At 43.7% G+C, this 22,616-nt stretch overlaps 1 protein-coding gene across 5 annotated transcripts in view; it reads left to right on the forward strand.

Moving 5' to 3' along the window:
* Positions 1 to 219: 219 nt before the first annotated feature.
* The window catches only part of Rnf145 (ring finger protein 145), a 47,584-nt gene continuing 25,187 nt past the window's right edge, over positions 220 to 22,616 (forward strand). For 2 of the 5 annotated variants that reach the window (XM_028864260.2, XM_028864262.2), the window contains exons 1-3: positions 220 to 484; positions 6,651 to 6,863; positions 14,035 to 14,143. In XM_028864260.2, the coding sequence (XP_028720093.1) occupies positions 6,680 to 6,863; positions 14,035 to 14,143 (293 nt within the window). In that variant the 5' untranslated portion in view covers positions 220 to 484; positions 6,651 to 6,679. Of the gene's footprint in view, positions 485 to 656; positions 869 to 1,578; positions 1,744 to 1,820; positions 1,903 to 6,650; positions 6,864 to 14,034; positions 14,144 to 22,616 lie in introns of those variants that run through there. The other 3 variants (XM_028864261.2, XM_037201481.1, XM_028864263.2) reach the window with 3 other exon arrangements.

Genomic DNA, 22,616 nt, shown 5'->3' on the forward strand with positions numbered 1-22,616 from the left:
CCCGGGCCGGCACCCGAGAGAACCCGGCGTCTGGGGCCCACTCACCGGAGGCGGTGCGAGCAGATCCCGCCGTGAGCGATAGTGAGTGAGCGTGGGCGCACGGGGGCCGGGCGATGGCAAGCTCGCGCGCAGGCGCAGAGCGCGCGAGCCGGCGGTCGCCGCAGAGCGCGGGGGGCGGAGCCGGAGCGCGGGGACCAGGCCATGGCGGCCGCCGGGCGCTGGTGCTGGCGCTCGGCCCGGGAGCGCCTTTGTCGCCGAGGACGATGGTGACCTCGCGGCTCGGGCCGCTGCCGCTGCCGCCGCCTCCCGAGACGCCGCAGCCGAGGCCGGACGCGGGAGAGCCGCCGCTGTGAGCCGCGCATACCGGGCCGCCCCCCGCCGTCGCAGCCGAAGATCTCACCGGAGGGGCGGGCGACGGAACCGGGCAGCAGCGGACACCGCCATCCCTAGTGCCGCCCCGCAGGCAGGGAGGCTGCGGCTCCAGGTGACTGCGGTCAGCTCAGAGCATCCCGCAGGCCTGCTGCCCACTGCGCTTCCCCTCCCCCATCCTCGCTCCTCCCCGCCGCGCCCCCCTCCTCCTCCGGATCTTGGCCGGGGCCTGGTCCCTCTCCGCACCGCGCCTTCCCGCCCACCCCCGAGCAGCGATCGGTCTCCTGTTACCTCCTCGCAGAGCCCCGTACTAGCTCCCGGGGCCTCGGCTGCCTCCTCCCCATCATCCTTCCTCTCCCGCGCCTGGAGAGGGAGAGAACCCTCACATTCCTGAGATGCCCTCACTCGGGCTCACCCCTCTCTTCTTTCCAGTACCCCGGTTGCCAGGCCTTTCCCGGTCTCTCTCGCAGAGGTGCCCAGTCCGGGCTCCTTTGCTCAGGTTTGCGTTTCCAACTTCCCCTCTTTTGCTTTTTTGGTCCACTTTGCTTCCAAGCTTCTCTCCCTCTTTACTGGCGTCTCCCCTCCTCGCTGCCCCTAAACTCAGCCTAACCATGTGCAGGCGGTGCGTGGTTTCGGGGTTCAGAAATACCTGCTAAGCTCATTGAGTAGGGGGACCCCTGGCTCAGCGGGCAATGTGTCAGACTCTTCACTGTCACGAGCTGCTCATCTCTCCCTTTACTGTGCCTTGGTTCCTTTTCCCGCTTGCCATCCCTCGGTTCCCCCTCTCCAGCTCTGCTTTCCCACCCTAGGACTCATGCTCTCTGTGGAATGGGTTCCCCATTCTATCTGGGGGTTAGGAACTTGGCTTGACTCTTCTAAGCACGCCTTTCGGTGTGTGGCGCGGCAAAGCCAGCACCCTTGGCAAAACAGGGAAGCACCCGGGCCTCTCCCTGGCAGAGTTTCTGCTCCACGTAATCCCCTAGCCTTGGGGCTGCTGCGTCCCCGCTGCGCTGCTGCTGCTTCTGCTGTGCTGTGCTGCCTGCTCGCCGGGAGCTGGCTTGGGGTTACTACAGTTCAAATGCATCTGAGAGAAGCAGGCGTGGGGTGGGGAGGGGGGGGCGGCGGGGGGCGGGGAGAGCGAGCTGGGGCGGGGGAAGGGGGCCTTTGCAGTGGGAAGGCATCAAAGATTAATGGATGGCTTTGCATCGCTGTCTGCAGTAAACAGGAAACTAGTCTGAAAGGAAAGGAGGGGACTGTGTGTGTCTGTATTTTCTAAAATACCGAGTGTGCAGTTCTGCGAATCTTGAACCAGGCCCAAAAGGATGAGCTGTGGGTGCTGCAGTCGTGACCCAGGCTGAGCGTCCAATGGCAGAGGTAGCATTGTTTTCCTCTCCTCTGTCCACCCCTTAACGTTGGACGACCGCTCTTGCGCTTGAGTGTGGACTCTCATCGAGGTGGTTTCGGAGATGAGGTGGAATCACAGGATTGCTAGTAGTTTCTGTGGAAACCAAGTACATACAAAGTTAGCGAGCAGCACGGTGGGAGTGGGGAGGACTAGCTATATTTAAAACGTGTGCCAACGCTTATGTAAGGAAGTTCTTTCTCTTTCCTGCTTTCTCCTTTCTGGGCGGCTTTACTTCGGATTTTAGGGTCCGGCTTCGCCCTCTCGCTTTTTTTTTTTTTTTTTTTTTTTTTTTTTTTTGAAGGTCTTAGCATCCCCGACAGATGGACAGCTTTCCGCCCCCCCCCCCAATCTGCTTACCATCAGTTTTAGTTGATTTAGAGTTTTTCTGTAATTGCTGAGGGCAAAGAAAGAAGGTTAATGGTGATGGTTTTGTTTACCCTCTTTCAGGTGAACGAAAGAGGTGTAACTTTTGGCTCTAAATTACCTATATTATCAATTTAAATCATCAGTAACTTTACATTGTGTTATGTATTCTTTTTTTGCGTTGTCATTTTAAAAGGGGAGTTAAGGAGTTGTGGGATTCCTTTATTTTATTTTTTTATAATACCACATTTTCTTTTTTTTAAAAAAAATTTAAGATAGTTTTTCAGCAGAGCTCAGCCATTACATATTTCTTACTAAGGACGCTTTATTTGATTTCTTCCTATTCAAAAGTAAATATGGCAGTTTTAGGAAAATGAAGACTGCCCTGTGTTTCCTAACCCACAATCCAATGATAAACTATGCACATTATCCAAGACGTTGCTGTTTCCAAGCGTTGGAAAGGCATTTCTTGAGACTGCTAGGGTTTGGTTTTTGGTGAGCATTTATTGAACCGTCCTTTCTGTTTCTGGGAAGAAAAGTTTTTGGTTTCTGGGAAGAAAAAATTCAGTTTTTTAGTTGCTGTGCTGTATAAAGTAGGTTTGAGTCATCTTTAGTTTGCGATGCTTGCAGAAACATTATGATGGAGAATTCATTTCCAGTTCTTTCCATAACTCAAAGTTTTAGGATCTTGCAGGAAAGGTAAGAAGATAGTGCAGAAAGTTTATATTTTTGTATTTGGGTGTGTCAAACTGTTTGGTTTTGGTGTTCCTGAGTTTTTTGTTTGTTTGTTTGTTTCTCTATCTCTGGCTGTCCTGAAACTCACTCGTAGACTAGGCTGGCCTTGAACTCAAGGAGATCTGCCTGCCTTTTCCTCCAAGTGTTGTGATTAAAGGCTTGTGCTACCACACCCAGCTGGTGTTTCTGTCTTAAGAGAATGAGCTCCAATTTTGTAAATGCTCATTAGTTTTGTTTGACACTAGAGCCAGGGAAATATATTAGGTTTGAACCAATCATTAAGGACATATAATTTCTATTATTTATTTAGTGTCTCTGTGTGGGCAGGGGGGCATATCTCTGTGCTGGTACTATGGAGGTCAGAGGGCAACTTGAGAGTCAGTTCTCACCTTCAGCCCTGTGGGTCCCAGGGATTGAACTCAGGTCCTTAGGCTTGTTTGAAAACATCTGAAGCTCTGAACCATCTTGCTGGCTCAGGTGGCTGTATTTTTGCATCGTGTCCTTTTTTTTTTTTTTTCAAGACAGGGTTCCTTTGTAGCTTTGCGCCTTTCCTGGAACTCACTTTGGAGACCAGGCTGGCCTCAAATTCACGGAGATCCGCCTGCCTCTGCCTCCCAAGTGCTGGGATCAAAGGCGTGCGCCACCACCGCCTGGCCACCTCGTGTCCTTATAATGTAGCAGTTTGGAAGGTGTAAATAATCTTAAGCTTCTGCAAACATGGCATATATCTCTGAATTTTATCTGGATGTTGGTTTATTGAGTGCGGTGTTTCTCAACCTGTGGGGTGCGGCCCCTTGGGCAGCCTTTTATTTCCCAAAAATATTTACATTATGATTCATAATAGCAAAATTAGTTATGAAACAGTGATGAAAATAATTTTATGGTTGGGAGTCACCACAACATGAGGACTGTATTAAAGGGTCACAACATTAGGAAGGTTGAGAACCACTGATTTAGTGTGTGAGGTTAGACTGCAGAGCATTGGTTTTTTATTTATGATGGTTCCCACCTGTTCCTATGTATGCCTACTTCAGAAAAGTTCAGAATGATACAGTTCTGAGAGATGGGGTTGGTCTTTCATGTTTTACATGTTTTTCCCATGTACTTCAATGTGCCATCTTACTAATGACTTACAACAGGTCCAGAAATGAAGGAAACATTGAATAAGTAATAGGTTTCTTCTTATGTGGGCTGACTTTATCTACTCCAGTTTCTTAGACGTTTGGCTCTTGAGTTAATCGTGCTGATCTTTGTTTCTTGGATATTCTTTTAAACTGATAGCTGTAGGGACCCAAGGTTTGTTTTTATTAGTTTGTTTGTTATATTTGTAAGATAGGAGCTATAGGTGGGAATTTTTAGGAAACATGGACCTTTCGGCTAATGGATTTCTTTTTTTTCTTTTTCTTTTTTTTTTTTTTTTTTATAGATTATCCCTGAAGGATTATGCAGCAAGCTGAGTTTTTTTTTTCTATCCATATTCAGATCTAGATTTCCACAATAGGAGTATGTGCTTAAATTTTCTCTTTTAGAGTTATAATAAATGGGAAATATGATCAATTTATAAGTAACATTATACACAGAGGAAGGCACCAGATTAGATGAGTACTGACCATAAATACCAACTCAGTAATGCCCTCTTCTGTTTGTTACACAGAGGGCAGTAGTGGTTTACACCAGATTCTAGAATATACAGGCATGGTCACTTTTCCAGTATAATAATGTCATTATATAGTGCTTCTTCTGTTCCCCTCTAGGTTATAGGACATCCCTTAGATACCCAAACCGGCATGAGCTCAGATCCCTTTCATAAATGGCATACATCTTATGAACAGCCTCTTGTATGCTTTTATTAAGTTGTATTCCTCTTCATTGGGAGTGGTCTTGGGGTGGGTCCTAGGACAGCTTGTGGGAGTTGGTGCTTTCCTTTGATCATGTAGCTTCCGGGGCTCGAACTCAGGTTGTCAGCATTGGCAGCAAGCACTCTCTGCTTGTTGAGCCTACTCAACTGCACCCATGCCATGTTCAGACCATCTCCAGATGACTTACAATACCTAATACCGTCTGTGAACTAGGTAGGTAGTGTTTATACCCTATTCCTTAGGGAACAGTGCTGAGAAAAGGTCTGACTATATGCAAAACAAACATTTCAGTATTTTCAAGCTGAGAGTATTGCCTGCACAGATACAGAACCTGTGGATATGCAGGGTTGACTGTAGGAGCAAGAGCTTCCCTTAAGTCGGTGGTTCTCAACATGTGGGTCGTGACCCCCTTGGATATGATGTCCGGCATATCAGATATTGTATTACAATTCATAACAGTATTCATAGCAAAATTATAGTTATGAAGTAGCAACAAAATAATTTTGTTGTTATGGGCTCACCACAACACGAGGAACTGTATTAAAGGGTCACAATATTAGAGAGATTGAGAACTACGGTGTGGTTTGCAGTTATGACTGGTTATAGAGATTTTATTTTTCCTGGTAGTTTTCTTCTTAGAACAGTCATCCGTTCTTTGAGCTCCATGGTATATTTTTGTGTATGGGAACGTGATTAAAAGCGCTCACTCATTTCAAGTCATCAGAATTACAGTTTATTTATTAAGCAAATGGTAACATTATCAGCAGCATGTGTATATGTGTGACAACATTGTCATTATGGGAATGATTGACATAGGCTCGTTAGAAACCTCTGACTGATGTGCTAAGCCTAGTTTCTTTTAGTTCAAAGTGTCAGAGCTAGGAGTTCACAGCAGTTCCAGAGGATGATGGGACATTGACAAACACTTAACTGTAGCACAGCAAGCTGTCACTATAATCTCCTTCAAAAATAAATGTTTTCATTTCTCCTGTAATGTCTGAAATTACTGCCAAAGCTAGAAATGTGTTTAGCTTTCTCAGCAGAATTCTTAAAAGGATATGGTCAGAGCCAAGAGTCCAGAATTCTCCTTACTCTTGAGGCTCTTCTTTCTCCACTTGAGTTGCCATGTGTACATTCCCTGGATTAATTTGTAGCTATTTCATTGACTTTTGAGATCCTGATAACTGCTTTCCAGTTCCTTCCTGTCTTCCTTTTTATCTCCATTCTCTCTGTGCTTCTCATTGTGTAAGCAAAGACCTTACGGACTCTGCTACCACTCATTGGGTGAGGAGAGACTATGAGAATTTCAAATAGGTGTGGAAAAAGGAAACAGTGTCGCCAGTTAGGTTTCTTTGTGTCTTCTCTGAATATTCTCTACATTGTCTGTTTCGCATGCAGCCGGGACTGTTACTTGGTATAAGTTTGCGTCACAGATACAAGGCCACAGGTTTGCTCTCCAGCACTGTAAAAAGGAACAAAGGAATACTTAGTGCTTTAGTTTTGACTGTGAACCATTAAGGGTAAGGGACGCACCTAGGTACCTAGGTAAGATGCAGAGAACTGAACCTGCCACACTTTCATTAGTACTTTAGACTTTTTCATTTAGTAAATATTTTTAGCATCTTCTCTCCTCAGTCTCAACTACATAGGGAGGGTATTTTTTTCAAATTAAAGCATTCTCATGGATTGCTTTTGCTGCTAAGTCAGACAATTTGGAGGTAGTGGCTTCTTGAAGTTTGGAAGTGTGAATGTTTAGTCTGAATCATGTTGGGGTATATCTGAAAGTGAGAGCATTTTGATGTAATTTAAATATGGAAACAGTAGAGATTTTTCCGGGACAACCCATTAGATTCTTGAGAGGCTCTTGAAAGGTGGTCTCTGTTGACTTTTCTTTACATATTGTGTCTTCTGACTTTTAGGTCTGCTCCAAGAAAACAAAAACAAAACCATGGCTGCAAAGGAGAAACTGGAGGCAGTGTTGAACGTGGCCTTGAGGGTACCAAGCATCATGCTCCTGGATGTCCTGTACAGATGGGACGTCAGCTCCTTTTTCCAGCAGATCCAAAGAAGTAGCCTCAACAACAACCCCCTTTTCCAGTATAAATATTTGGCTCTTAATATGCATTATGTAGGTAAGTGTCTGCATGCATTTTCTGGCTTTATGATGAGTTCGTATCCAAAAAATTATTCCTTCTAATTATACTAGAATTATATCATTTTCTCCTTCCTCCCTCCAAACCCTCCCATGTACTCCTCGTTTCTTTCCATACTCATAATTTTTTTTCATTAATTGCCATTACATCTGTTTTTTAAAATCTGGATCAAATGAGCCTCCAGTACATGGAATTGACTGTACTAATGGCTGTGTCTGCAATTTTGTTTGTAGTTTTGTTTTAGCATGGTATAGGAATTGCTAGAACTAGAGGGGAGCAGGATTTATTTTTTCAAAAATAAAATTAGAAGGCACCGGTAAACATTTTTGCTTTTAATGTGATGAAATGTAAATAATGAGAGATATTTTTCCTGGAATTTGGCCTCTTCTTGTAGCTAGAGTTTTCCTGCCTTGCCCACAGTCAGGACAAATCTTTGTCACCCGCCAGTCCCACAGCCGCTCAGACCCAACCATGTAAACACAGAGACTTATATTGCTTACAAACTATATGGCCATGGCAGGCTTCTTGCTAACTGTTCTTATAGCTTAAATTAATCCATTTCCATAAATCTATACCCTGCCACATGGCTCGTGGCTTACCAGCATCGTCACATTCTACTTGTCTTGGCGGCGACTGGCACTGACTCCTTCTGCCTTCCTGTTCTTTCTTTTCTCCTCTCTGTTAGTCCTGCCTATACTTCCTGCCTAGCCACTGACCAATCAGTGTTCTATTTATTGACCAATCAGAGCAACACATTTGCCATACAGAACATCCCACAGCATCTTCTAATTTGGAGTTAAGTAGTAATTGCCAAAGTAAGCTTTATAAAATGCAATATTTCTTCTTATTAAAATTTTTTTTCTTTTATATGTGTATGAGGGTTTGCCTATATGTAAGTGTAACACATCCATGCAATGCCTACAGAGGCCAGAGGAGGGCATTGAATCCTTGGAACTGGAGTTACAGATGGTTATAAGCAGCCACATAGGCTCTGGGAACCAAGCCAGGGTCCCCTGGAAGAGGAGACAGTTCTCTTAACTGGGGGAGCCACCTCCCCAGCTTTTCTTACTATTTTCGTGAGTCAAAGCATTATATCACTTGCAAATATAATACTTCTTTCAACTAACTGAAATTTTATAGTGTAGTATTTTCTTCCTTGGAAAAAGATAACCCTAAAATTAAACTTAGTGTGCTTTGAGGTTAAAGAAAGTGAAGATACTCAGGCCTGAAACAAAATGTACTTAAAATAACATTTAGCTTAGGAACAAATGACATGCTTTTAGTTACCATCTCTGTTGTCTGGCTCCAAACATAGATTAAATGGTGCATTATTATACAAAAAAACAATTTTGTTATTAAATTTATAAAGCAACAAAGTATATCTTTTATAAAATTGTGGACAATTGTCCTGTCTTTATGACATTTTATCTGTAGAAGGCTTTTCTGAGCTCCAACACTTAGCCCTTAGAAGCCTGTAAGAGTGTACCAGGTCTGTCCTTGTGGGAAGAAGTGAGGCAGGGTAGGTTTGGTGAACTCATCTTTCCCATATGACACCTTCCTTGAGAAAATGTGTGACATGAGGGTTATGTTACAGACACTAGAATGAATGTTCAGCCTTAGGCTTTCTATGTTAACCAGTTTATGGAAAGCGGTTCCAGTCAGCTGTTGAACAGAGACGAGGCTTAGATTTTTTTAGCTTTATCTGGTAAGTATTCACACTGTGGCTTTAAAAAAATGCCTTTATCATATATTATTTCTAAAATGTTTGGAAGTTACTCTAAAACAGTTGTCTAATAAATAGAAGCATTAATTTCAGAAATTGAATAGGTTCTGATACAATTGAAATCTACTCTGGTTTATAACTTCAGCAACTCAGTTGAGCTTTTTTTCTTTGTGGTTTTTTTTTTTCCCCCTGGTTTTTCAAGACAGGGTTTCTCTGTATAACAGCTTTGGCTGTCCTGGAACTTGCCTTGTAGACCAGGCTGGCCTCTAACTCAGATCTGCATGCCTCTGCCTCCTGAGTGCTGGGATTACGGGTGTGCGCCACCACTGCCCAGCTGAGCTGAGCTTTCTCAAATACTGTGATTAGGTAGGTCCACAGTAGGGTAAGCACAGCCATAGTGTTTTGTTGTTTGTTGGGGGGCGGGAGGCTCTGTCAGAGTGTTGTGTAATCTAATGCTTCCGTTTACAGAATACATTGTAAAACTGCTCGAATGTCAAAGTATTGCTTTTATGTTCAGAAGTCAGAACATTAAAAGGTGTATGTTAAAGTGTTCCCCCTGTCTGTTCTTGGTTACAGTCAGAGTAGCTTTTATTTCCCCTGTAGAATTCTAGGTGTTGTTTGTGGGTACAGTCACTATGAATCCATGTGTTCCCTTTTCTCTGTGATAGAAGCCCGTAGTGGGCCTGACTCAGAAGCCTTGGCCTGCCTTGTTTATGTGGAAACGTCTCTACTCTATACTCTACTCACATACTCATGTTTATTTTTTGGTTGAGACATAGTTAAACTATGTAGTCCAGGCTATCCCCAGCTTCACTATCAAAGCTCTGTCCCAACCTCCCAAATGATCTCCTTACCAGATGCACAGGTGTCTGCCACACCCAGGAATATAGTTTTGTGCTTTTTTTTTTTAAATGTTGGCACATTCTCTAGACTGCTAGGTTGTAAGATTCTACTGAAATGCCCCTTTCCCCCCAAGTGTTAGGGTTTTTTTGGGTCAGTTTCACTCTCCAGAGTTTGGAGCTGAGTATGATGGTGCATGCCCAGAATCCCAGTGCTTGGTGGGCTGAGGAAGGAGGAGCCCGAGTTTGATGCCAGCCCGAGCTACTTAAGGAGACCCCCATCTCAGAAAAACTGAGAGAGAAAAAAGAAAGAGTTGTGTTGTATTGTGTTTCATTGATTTTGTGGTTTCTTTCTTACAGTGAACTCTTTGCTGTGTTTGGAATTTATCTGCATATGCAGGTCACGGTGTGGTGTTGAGTAATTTCTCCTCGACAACTCTAGTGCCAGTCTATTAATTTAGTTCTCTTTTATGCGGTGAATTTTTGTGTTTGCTCTGGTCCATTCCAGCATCGTCCTGTTCTTTTAGCCTTGTGGGCTTGTGTCCTGTTAACACACTGTCTTCTGTTTACTCAGGGCTTAGATATTTTATTGCTCAAGACAGTTAGTTCCTTCTTTCTTAGTGCTTTTATTATTACTTTCCCTGCTCTCCCTCCCTCCCTCCCTCCCTCTCTCCCTTCCTTCCTTTCTTTCTGAGAAGTCTTTTAAAAATTAATTTTATAAAATCATTTTTTCCCAAAAGGCAGGACATAATTTGAAATAATCATCAATCCTGTTCTCATCAAGATTCAAAATTATATAGCTTTTGTTGGTTTTCTGTGAGCGTTTAATTACCTAGTTTCATTCCTCAGACAAAACACCCTGTCACGAGAGCCTCAATGGTCTGTATATATCAATTTATTAAGGAGTTTTATGGGGAAAACAGACTCACTGATACACAATGAAGCGATGCTGTCACCTCTTTGTCTCCCAGGGAAAGATGGGGAAAGCTCCAGACCAGGTCCCCGAACTGTGTGTCAGAAAACCTTCCATGTCCAAGAGAGAGCTCGCAACCCCCTCCTCCCTCCCTTTTAAGAGGTCAGAGGCAAGAAGCACCGCTCTGTCAGACCAGATAGTCCAAGGTCATGGGCAGAGCGAATACCACTACAGCTCTGTTGAAGTTTTACTGCCATCCTGTTGTTAGTGTGAAGTGGTAGCATAAGGATGTTCTTTTCTGTGAGACCCTAGGCAGCTTGTCTATCTTCAAGTCTTTTGGTTTCTCAGTGGCCTCAAACTGGGTAATAGGATAGACTGGCTGGTCTCTGAACCACGGGGTCTCCTTGTTGCTGTCTCCCCAACACTGTAATTTAAGCATGCACCACGTCCAGCTGTTTGTTTTGCCCTGGGTCGGGGGATCTGAGAATCAGGTCCTCCTGCTCACAGGGCAAGTGTTTCCTTTTTGCCCTGGTTTGCTTTCTGTTACTGTGATAGAACACTGACCAAAAACAAATTGAGAGATGAAAGTGTGTATTTTGGCTTATACTTCAGGTCACGGTCCATCGTTGAGTCACAGTCTGTCACTGAGGCAAGTCAGGGCTGGAACTGAAGTCCAGACCATGGGGGAACACCGCTTGCTGCGGCCTTGCCCACTGGCTTATGCTCAGCTAGCTTTCTCATACAGCCAGGCTCACCTGCCCAGGGACAGTGTCACTCATAGTGGGCTGGGCCTTCCACATCAGCCTTCAGTCAAGATTATCTCACAGATGTGGCCCCAGGCGAACTGGATCCAGGCAGTTCCTCAGTTGAGGTTCCATCTAAGTTATGTCAAGTTGACAATAAAAACTGACCGGTGTGTCCCCCCTGCCCCCTTCTTTGTCTGACTTACTCCTTTATTCCTTTTAACTCCTCCTTCTCCTTCCTCCTCCTCTTCTTTCTTCTTCCTTCCCTCCCCCCTTCCTCCCTCCCTTTCCTTGCATCAGGCAGGATCTTGATATATACAGGTGGCTACTTGCTATGTAGCCCAGGTTGGCCTTGACCTCTCAATCCTCAGCTTTATAGTCTTGCACCACCGTGCTCAGAATTCAGACTCCTTTGGTGTTGATGTTGCTCAGGATCTGTGTCCGTTTTCGCCTTTGGTTTGTTTGGGTGATCTCTCATGGTTTTTCCTGCAAACCTGTAACCGTTGTCCACTGCCTTTGCCTCCTTTGTGTGGGGTTAGTGTTCTTCCACTGTGAGCCGTGTTGCTGTGCCGTGTTGTGAAGGTTAGGTCTCTGTTCTAGAGATCCTGAGTACCTTTAGGGTCACACGGGACTGTCTGTTATCTCTGTATTCTAGCTGGTATGTAATCTTCAGGGACACATCCCTAACCACCTGCGAAATGTCTGCACTTGACCATCCTGGACACCTCCCTTGCCGCCAGTCACTGCACTCAGCACCTTGACGTCATGGCCAACTTCCGCTTCCTCTTGTGTTTACTGTTTCAATAGCAGAACCATCCTCTTGATTACCCAAGCCAGAAAGTTCACAACCACTTCCATTTCCTTGTTTTCACCCACTCATGCAGAGAGCAGCACTTAGCTCTGTTTAAATATGGATCTCACTGCAACTCAGTACCCTAAGCCACAGCTCTGATCAGGCCCCCAGTTCTTCCCCAGTCCTACCATCTCTCTAATAATAAATCAATAGGTTCACCAGTAACATGGTTTTTAATTCTACTTTATGTATATGAGTATTTTGTCTGCCTGGATGTCTGCGCATGCCGTGCATGCCTGATGCCCATGGAGGCCAGAGGAAGGCATCTGATTTCCTGGGACTGAAATTACAGGCAGTGGTGTGCTGGGAGTCAAACCCGGGTCCCCTGCAAGAACAAGCGCTCCTAACTGCCGAGCCATCTCTCCTGCCCCAGGCAGTAATGCTTTAAGTGGGTCATCATTTTTTAAATGCTGCCAGTTTGCTTAATTATAAATTATCGTTGGCTCAGCTTCATCGTTATCAACCTTAGTTAAGGTTGTTTGGTTAATTTCACAGAATGAATAGTTCTGAAGCATGTTTACTCGAAACCAAGTTGTAAGTTTAGTGATTAGGGTTTCCAGATTGGAAGAGGTTGTGCTACCTGGTCAGGAGTAGGCGAAGAGCTGATTATATGAACACATAAATGGGCTCCATCTCAAGCTTTCTGTGATGTTGGATGTCCATTTGGAATAAGAAGTGGGTTTTTGGTTGTTGTTTGTTTGTTTCCATACACAGAAGGAGTCGGAGAATTATTTATGGGTATTTTATCTGGAAAGGGGTATCAATATTCACAGCAAAAGTGACTGTGCCAAATCCTTTATAGCTCCATAGAGAGAACGGTTGTTTAGGGACCACATTTCCAACATTCACTGAAGAAGGCAAAAGAAAAAACGGAAGGGAACTGAGAGGTCAAGAGGAGATCAGTGTCTCAGATAAAAGATGACAGGATAGCCAAAGGGTTCTGTCTTGGATGCTGATTGGTTTCTTAGTTATAGAGGAGAAAGGTAAAAAACGATTTTATAGCAGAGAAAGGGCTAAATAGATGATTAGAAAATAATCCCAGCACTCGGGAGGCAGAGCCAGGCAGAACTCTGTGAGTTCAAGGCCAGCCTGGGCTACCAAGTGAGTTCCAGGAAAGGCGCAAAGCTACACAGAGAAACCCTGTCTTGAAAAAACAAAAACAAACAAAACAGACAAACAAACAAAAGACAAAAAAAAAAAAAAGAAAGAAAGAAAGAAAGAAAAGAAAAGCGTTGGGTACAAATGGAGTGAAAAGTTAATCGACAAGGGGAAATTTGAACTACCAGCCCCCAAATCATGACATAGAGACTTATTATGAAAGCTTGGCCTTAGCTTAGGCTTGTTTTTAACTAGCTCTTGTAACTTAAATTAACCCATTTCTATTAATCTATGTGCTGTCACATGGCTTTTACTTCTCCTCCTGAATGTCCTGCTTCCTCTGTGTCTGGCTGGCAACTCTGCCTTTCTTCTTCCCTAAGACCTCTCTGTCCCCAGAAGTCCTACCTAACCTCTTCCTGTCTAGCTATTGGCCATTCAGCTCTTTATTAAACCAATCATAGGGACACATTTTGACACAGTGTAAAGGAATATTCTACAACAGGGATTGCTGTGAAGAGAAACATGGGTTTTCCCTTTGGGATGGGGAGGAGCCCTTGAATGTGTTTTGAGGACCTTTGTTGGGTAGGTGAACTGATGATGGGAAGATGTTGGAGAGACGGGGGCTTCTGTAGATGGAAAAGTCTGAAGGGGCAGCTCCTACGAGTCCAGAGAGATATGAGAGGATTGGTATAAAACGGGGAAGGAGGCGTGGAGGAAAGGGGCAATGAGAGGGGTCACGTTGTACCCTTGTGTGCTGCATCTAATTATTAGTAGAAAGATGATGTAAGAGGTTACAGATGCTATTTCCAGTTGTAAAAATCTACAGTGATATTTTTGAACTGAATGAACCTTGGTAGTCAAATTAAAAAGAAAACCCCATTCGTTAATAGCTACTTAGAAAATAATTTATTTCAACTTATCTCTAGAATAACTAACTGGGAGACAAAAGTGCAATGATTTGTATTTATGTCTCTGCTGCAGGTTACGTCTTAAGTGTTGTGCTACTCACCTTGCCCAGGCAGCATTTGGTTCAGCTTTATTTATATTTTTTGACTGCCCTGCTCCTCTATGCCGGACATCAGATATCCAGGTAAGGCTGCAACCCCCGTTTTAGAATGTAAGATTGAGTTGAAAGTTGTTTTTTCTGTTTTTAAATGTCAATACAGTGTTTCTCATGAACACTGTTACAAAGCTATGGCTTTAGTAGATTACTAGTCAAGACCTGCTAAAGGAACAGAGCTGATAGAATGAATTTTTATAATAAAGGAAATTTGTTAGATTGGCTTACACAGGATGCAGCGAGGTAGTCCAACAATGGCTGCTGGTTTTCAGTCTACATTGAAAGCCCCAAAAAGTTGGCTCTAATATCTGTGGAGGGTGCTGGAGCTGCAGTGTAGATGGACTTGCGAGCATGAGGGGAAATGGGCAAAAAGCAACATTTCTTCTTCCATGTCCTTGTATCTGGGCTTGCAGAAGGTAATGGCCCATTTTTAGGGTGGCTCTTTCCACCTCAAATAATCTGATCAAGAAAGCAATGGACAGCCAAGATAACCATCAATCACAGTTGGTTTCAAAATCAGATTTTATGATAGTTGTTTTTTCTATAGATATTATCATTGAAGATTAATAGCTGGAATTATTTTGGGATTCTGTTTTGAAAAAAAAAAAAAAAAAACAACAACAACAGGAAACAGGCCTTCCAGTTATATTGAAAGATGAACTTCTCTGTATTACCCAAGAACAGGATTTCTTCAGACCGTGAAAAGCAGATTAATTCTCCTCTCCTTGGCCAGCCCTGTCTTCATTGAGAATCAGTGTTAAGCTGCAGAAATGTAGAATCCATCAGTGACTTGGGACTCATTGTGTCTTTGAGACTAAAATGTTAAAGCTGCAGTCTGCCATAGTATATAAGCTTCCTGCCTTTGGATAAAAATGTTAAAATGTAGTTGAATCTGAAGCATATTTTGAGGTATAATTTCTTTTGAAACTTAAATTTTACAACTTTTTGTTGACATCTACTTACTGCAAGGAAATAGACTCTGAATTCTAAGGAGATTTGGCAGTGGTCTTCGGTATAGTGCAGGCCCTACACATTTTAATGGAGGCTTGAAGTTGAATCTAGAAGTCTCATGTTACATGGCTAAAACTGAATTGATTTTTATAAATAGTAAAAGTTATAATTTTTTCTGGTTATAAAATTGCAGTGTTCATTGTAGACAGATTTTATGGAAATGCAGAAAGTTTTGGGCAGTGACAGTTACCTGAAATTACATAGCTCTGTCAGCTGGTTGCCCAGCTTTCCCTGTGGTTCTCTGGATACAAAGGAGTCAGAGTAATAAATAGCTGAGCTGCCGCTTGCTTCTGCCCCTCCTGGAGAATGCAGCGTCCTCGCCCTCGTCAGCAGTATCTACTCCTCACATCCCTCAGGTTGTTTCTTCACCCTCCTCTGCCAGTTGTCTTCCCTGTCCCTCCCTGCTTAGACAGAATGGCCCCTGGAGGGCTTGTGCACATCTCACTTCTGTCACTTTTACTGCCCTGTGGTGCCCAGTCATACAATCTGGAACTTAAAGTCTGGTCCTAGCTTGGTTCCTCAAGTGGATAGAGTCACCTTGGTCACTTTGGGCCCTGCATCATGTTCCCAGGCATTCTGTGGAAACAGCTTCCAGTTATTTCCTGTAGCAGGGAGAGCAACATGGTGACCTCACACAGCACTGTCAGCTTCAAGCTACATCCTGTTCATGGCATTGGTTCATGCTCAGGGTGGAGATACTTCACTACTCATTCTAAACAATAAAATACTTAGCAAAGAATTTTAGTAAACAAAAGTCCCATCCAGGGCTCTGGAGTCACCATTTCAGTGTACAAATGAATGCCTCGACACCTGCAGGCGTGTAGTTCATTCTTAGGTGGAAGGCTGGGTGGCTAGATGCATAGATACATTTAAATTGCAGCTTACTTCACTACTTTGAAACTGGTGTGTCACTGGAAAGATAAGCCTTAGTTTCCACACCTAAGGAAGTGTGATGACAATCTTAAAGGACAGTGATAAGAGTCAAGTGAAGAGTCTGGATTTCTTAGCACAATTCTGGCAGACAGTGAAGGCTCACCAAAGTTCAACTACCATTCTTTTAAGATTGGCCATGTTGCGTTTTGTGAGGATTTTCTTGTGCTATTAGTCTTTTAAAGTGACTCTTGAAATGGTAGCGCAATCTGTGGTACATTCTGGCCTTTAGAGAGGGCAGTCCAGAAGAGCTCAAAATTCAGGGTAGACCTATCAAAACTGTTGTTTTTATTACAGTCGTAATCTTGGGTAAAAATCATGAGTATTTGCACATGGTTTAATGGTGTAGTGACGGCCTAAAACATGTAATTCTATTTTTATCTTCGGTATTACCAATCCACCCATTCCTAAATGGGGCAAAATCCTGTTATATAAGAGGTGGGGGGGACGACATGACCCAGAACAGATTCGAGGGTATAAGAAAAAGCCCTTTTAGGGTGTGACAATGGCAAGTATTTAGTTTTAGCATAAGGATTTTTTATTTTCAATGTTTAGTGTTTGTTTTCATCATTAGAAAGTTAAAACATACCAAATACTAAAAAAATTTTGAACATTTTATAGTGGGCAAGAGCAATTTATCTTCCTGGGTCACTTGGGGACCTGCAGATGGAATCTTGGGCCCGCAGACCTCAGGGAGGGGTGGTCCAGACTTGCCTTGCTTCTTGTAGGGAGGCACATGATTAATAGGAAGAAAACGGTAGTGGTCAAGTTCGTGGGCTCAGTGAGTGTGCTGCTGTCGCAAGCTAATGCTTTGAAGCAACAGACAGTGCCGGTCGTAGAGGGCTCCTTGTTTTTTGTTTTTGTTTCGTTCTGTCGAGTGACTTTGAAGATAGGACATATTTCAGTGTTTTCCTTCAGTGTAATTCACTGTCTGCTCCTTCCTCATAAAAGGTTAGCAAAGATGTGCCGCCCTCAAACTGCCTGTGACATGTCACATTTAATAAATACCCATGTCTGAATATACTGTATTTTAAGATACAGTGTTCATGTCTCTACTTTAAAAATAGTGACACATTAAAATTGCAGGTCACTTCATTTACTACTTTCCAATATTACAATGTCATCTTAATAACCAAATTTAAAAAATGGTTTTACATTTTGGTTCACCTGTGGCTTCACACAGCGTTCACACATCCCTTTAAGGTCTGCAGCTCAGTTCAGTAGCTCATGATGCTTTTGCAGAGTTATGCAAACTATGGCCACAATGGATGTTAGACTTTTCCTGTCCCCCTAAGAGATCTTGGTACTCCTCATTTCCCATAAGCCCCTGGACCTTTATCCCTAGGCCTTATTATACAAAACTAACTCCTCTCTCTCTCTCTGTCTCTCTCTCATGAGCAGAGACCAAGGCATTAGGTGTCCTGGTCTACCACTCTGCCTTGACATGGGCTCGGCTAGGTTGGCTGGCTGGTGAGCTGGGAACAGCTTGTCTCTATCCCTGCAATGCTAGGATTACAGGACATTCACGGCCATGTCTTCATTTTTATGTGGGTGCTGGAGATTCCGATTCTGATTCCCAGGCTTTTGCTGCAAGTGATCTTACTCCTTAGCCCTTATTTTGTCTCTTTTGATTAATTTATCCTGAACTGTACAAGCATGGTCTTTGGTGCCAAGTTTTCTTTGATTTTAACAAGTTGATTCATATTGCAGTATTTTGACACATCCTTTTCCTCCTCCTTACCTGTCTCTCCCCGCTTCCTGTCCTTTTTGGGGGATGGTGGTGCAATGATGGGCATCTAACCCAGGACTTTGGATGCACCCTCTACCAATGAACTGTGGTTCTAGTTCTGTCACTGCCCATGCATGGGCACTAGGTCATTCTACTTGGGGCCTCTTACCCCGTGAACATCTGTATCTGTGTGCTGGTTTTTATTTCTCTTGGGCACAGAGCTCAGAGTAGGATTGCTAGGCTGTACAGTCTCCTAATTTCACCTTTTTGAGAACTGCAGAGCTGGCTTTTTCAAGTGACTGCACTGTCCTGCATTTCTGCCAGCAGCACGAGTCTCAGTTTCCCCACACCCTTGCCAACAAACACTTCATTGTGGAGCCTCCACTGTGTGTGTGAGCTGACAGTTCATTAGTCTTTGGCTTTTCATTTCTCTCTTGGCTAATGATGTTGAGAGTCTTTTCATTTACCATTTATAAATCTTATCTGGAAAAATGTTTACTCAGGTCCTTTGCCAATTGTTTGATTGGATTGTCTTTACTGTTACTGAGTTGTGGGAACTCTGTATATATTCTGGGTACAGGTTCCTTACCAGACATTTTTGTAGATAATTTATCTCCTTCACTGCTACATAAGACACAGTATCTGGGCTGGAGAAATGGCTTAGCCATTCAAGGTTAAGTCTCCCACCCAGAAGGACATGACACAGTGTCCTTAATCTCGATAATTAAATTGCTACTTCAGAAACTGGCTGTAGAAGATATTTATCAATATTAATTTTCTAACTTGAAAATTTTATAAACACTTGGAAAGCTGGGTTTCTGTTTATTTTTTAATTATTTATATCATGCTGATGAGTGTCTGTGAGTAGAAACTTGTTTGAAATTTGACTGTAGACACAGTTTGTAGTATAGAAAAATTAAATATTCAAAACTCCATCATATCACTCAGTACAATACAAATAATTAAAAATCTTGCCATTTATTTATGCTGTGTGTGTGTGTGTGTGTGTGTGTGTGTGTATGTGTATGTCTGTGTGTGTGATTCACCATGATATACATGTAGAAGTCAGAGGATAACTTTGGGAATTGATTCTCTCCTTTCACCATCTGCATTTGAACTCAGATCGTCAAGCTTGGTGGCAAGTACCTTTACCCACTGAGCCATCTCAGCAGTCCTGAGTGTAATAAAAAATATTTCTTAGTACTAGTCTATTTAAAATTTTAAAATACCATCTTTCTTGATTTTAAAAATTATTGAACTCTGCTTTTCACATGCAATGATGTAGTTAATATATATCCCAGAATCATTACCACTTTAAAATAGAGACAGTCCAGCACTAAACCATGCATGTTCCTGTAAGCTTGTGGTCATGATTCATATCTATAATTATGTGCTTTTCTAAAAAAAAGCTAAACTTTAGTATTCTTAATTTCAGGTTTATTGTTAGGTTTATGAATTAACACACTGATTTTATTTTATTTTATTTGAGACAGGGTTTCTCTGTGTAGCTTTGCGCCTTTCCTGGAACTCACTTGGTAGCCTTGGCCTTGAACTCACAGAGATCCACCTGGCTCTGCCTTCCGAGTGCTAATATTAAAGGAGTGTGCCACCACTGCCCGGCAACACACTGATTTTATATGTGACCTTAATTAAGTCCCCACTAGAAAGGGTTTTCAAAAGGGAAAATATATGATTTTTGTCCTGGCTGCATAGGTATAGAGGTTTGCTTTCAAATATAAAACAGTCCCAAGAATATATATTTTGTAAGATAAAAAACTATATGTAAAACACAAATATTCTACACAGAGCTCTCTAATTCGAAAGGTAGGTCAGGGCGTGTCTGTCCTGGGAATAGTAGCACTTTAGACATGTTCAATCTCTGTTGTGGAGACTGTCCTGGGTCTCTACCCACTAGATGCAAGTAGCACCTCCTCCCAAGCACTCTCACAGCCAAAATGTGTCCCTAGACGTCACCATGAGCCCCCTGGGACCTGAACTGCCCTTACCTGAGAGCTGTTCTGTGAAGGGATTGTGAAGTAGAACTTTGTTGTAGATACACTAGAAGTGTTGACAGTAATAAACTTGGCCAGCTTTTGGCATTTTCTCCCTCATTACTAAACCCAAGCACTGAATATCTATCTAGGAGGGCAGAAAGGAGCAGAGAGAAAAGCAGGAATCAAAACAGTTAAAATTCACCTGGGTACATGAACAGCTCAGTCACTAGCCCAGTGCTGACACTGCAGTCGTGTGTGTGTGTGTGTGTGTGTGTGTGTGTGTGTGTGTGTGTGTGTGTGTGTACACATTAGGTGCTTAAATGCAGGTGCTTGAATATCTGAGTGGGAGCTCTTGTATGGGAACTTTTTATTTGTTATTATTGCAAGGACTTGGAGCTCCCTTCCTTGTTCTATGAAATGAGCATCTTTTGAAAGCTTCCTGTAAGTGGCCAGAGTGTACAGATTGTTCCCGAGATGTTCAAGTACCACGTCAGACTGCTTAAGAGGCTGTAGCATAAAGGATTTAGTCACTAGCCAGAGTGCTAAGCTCCCTGGGTTTGTTAGTTTTGGTTGTTACTGTTCATTTATTTTTAATGGCTTACATACTACTTTATAGCAAGATTTTTCCCAGTTTCAAGGTGTCTTTGAGGGCTTCCTTGTGCATCTCACACATTCTTTGTCTCCCCCCCCCCAAAAAAAGTTCCAGTTGAAAGTGAAGAGGCACCCACAGAGGACTAGAGAACATTGTCCCAGGGTTTGGTTTTGTAGTACTTAGGTTCACTCTTAGCATTGCACACGTTACAGAAATCTAAAAGGTCAATGGAGGAAAAGACTCTTGGCTTCCCCGAAGGACGGCGGGAGTGCTGGCATCTGGCTTGCTTAGTGCCTTGTCATCTTACACTTTCCATATTAGAACGTGGTAATGTCCCTCCTGACCAGCTCATCTGAGCATCTTCAGATGGTCACAGAGTGTAAACTAGAACTCCTGGGCACGTGTGTGTTGGATGCACATGCAGGCAAGTGTGTTGACACCAGGTGTCTTCTTCCGTTGCTCTTTGCTTTTATTCACCACATCAGAGGCTTGGGCTGAACATAGAACTCTCCATTTATGGCCATTCTGGTTCGCCAGTGTGTTGTGCACCCTCTCTGCCTGGGGTTAGAGTTGGTCCCCTGACTGTCTAACTCTGCTGTGAGCCCCATTCCTCAGGCTTGCATGGCCGTGCTTCATGCACCCAGCCATTTTCCCAGCTCTCTTTCCCGCTTTCCCCTTCTCCACCCCTTTCCCTCTTCATTCCCCCTCCTCCCTCATTCCCAGTCTCCCTCATTCCCCTCATCTCCCTCTTGATGTTGTAAGTTAGAACTCACTGAAGCAGGAGCCTCTTGTCATCAGTCTGAGATGCACTGAAGGTGCATGTGAGTTGGCCTTGGAGATGTTTGTTAGCCCGAATCCTTGTTTTAGTCCTGCACTTGGGGTGCAGGGCTGATCTAGCAGAAGAGTATCTGCATAGTCGTTTCCTGTGAAGTGAGGCCTCTCGTCAGTCAGTTTCACTTCTGACAAGCTCAGCTTAGTTCAGCTGGTCCTCCAAAGGAGTCTTACCTGCTTTTGGGCCTGGCCTCTTAGATGGATGCTGAGGGCCTGTCCTCAGAAGACAGACTGATGAAGGTGAAGGGAGGCAGAGCGACTAGGAAGGATGCTGGTTCCTGGAGGAGGGTGGCTGAGATTAGGGATTAGGTTGGAACAGTGAAGATGGCAGCATTTGGAGAGAGACGTGCGCAGGGTCCTAGAAGATGGCAGAGCGGGCACGGGGGGGGGGGGGGACGGACGACGGGACACGACACTCGGTCAGGGTGTTGTGGTGACCCTAAGGCTGATTGTCTCCTGGGATAAAGACCTCGCTTAGAGGCCTTAACTGTGTGGAGTAATGCACATGCAGAGCATGAGAAAGAAGGAAAGTAATGAAAAGGTCTAGAAGAAAAGGTTAAGAGGCAAGGAGTGTAGTATGGAATTGGCTTTTATAGTTAATACCTTGTAAAGAGAGGAGTAACAAGTGTTACTTACACTGAGGTAAAAGGCAGACAGAATCGCTTAGAAGGAAAGGAACCTGGTGGTGTAGAGGGTGAGAGAGGTCATTTTTATAGAGCCACGACCTTAAGAATTCAGTTTTCCCGAAGTTTGAAACGGTCACAGCATTTGTATTGTTATTACAGCATTTCGGACAGTCGTGATAACTAATTGTGAGAGTAGTGTTGCTTCCAGCCCAGCAGGGTTCTGGAAGCCTACTGATACAATGGTTTCCGTTTGGGTTACAGATTTTCCGAGCTGCTTAGACAAACATTCTACTGCTGAGTTGTGTCCCAGCGTCTCCTTAGAGGTTTTGTCATACAGTATTAGAATTTAAGATGTGAAACGTCAAAGACAAAGTGAAGCTTTTAAGAGGGCGAACTGAAAGAAAGCTTTCAGGTAGTGCTGAGCCCCTGACATTCCGGGACAGCGCAGTCAGATGTTCTAAAGATTCTGGAAGCTGATGTTGAGTCTGCAGTTGTACTATAAAATGTGGGCGATACAGTGACAAATCCTACAGGGCTCTCCGCTCCACAGTCTCCACAGCCTCCTGGATTTGAGCTCCTGGGACCCAGGCCCTGGGAGCCTCGTGTGCTGACACTGCCTTTCTGTTGATGTGACAGTCACGTGGCAGAACGCACCCATGTGCCTCCTTACCTTACGTAATCCCCAGACATTCTCATTACCTCAACATAAACCCAGGATTCCTCAGGCAGTGCCCTCCTTCCATTTTTCTTGCCGTGTTGCAATATCCTGATAAAAAGCCCTGGGAGGGAA

Source organism: Peromyscus leucopus, chromosome 8b, assembly GCF_004664715.2.
Source record: "Peromyscus leucopus breed LL Stock chromosome 8b, UCI_PerLeu_2.1, whole genome shotgun sequence".
NCBI classification, from domain to species: domain Eukaryota; kingdom Metazoa; phylum Chordata; class Mammalia; order Rodentia; family Cricetidae; genus Peromyscus; species Peromyscus leucopus.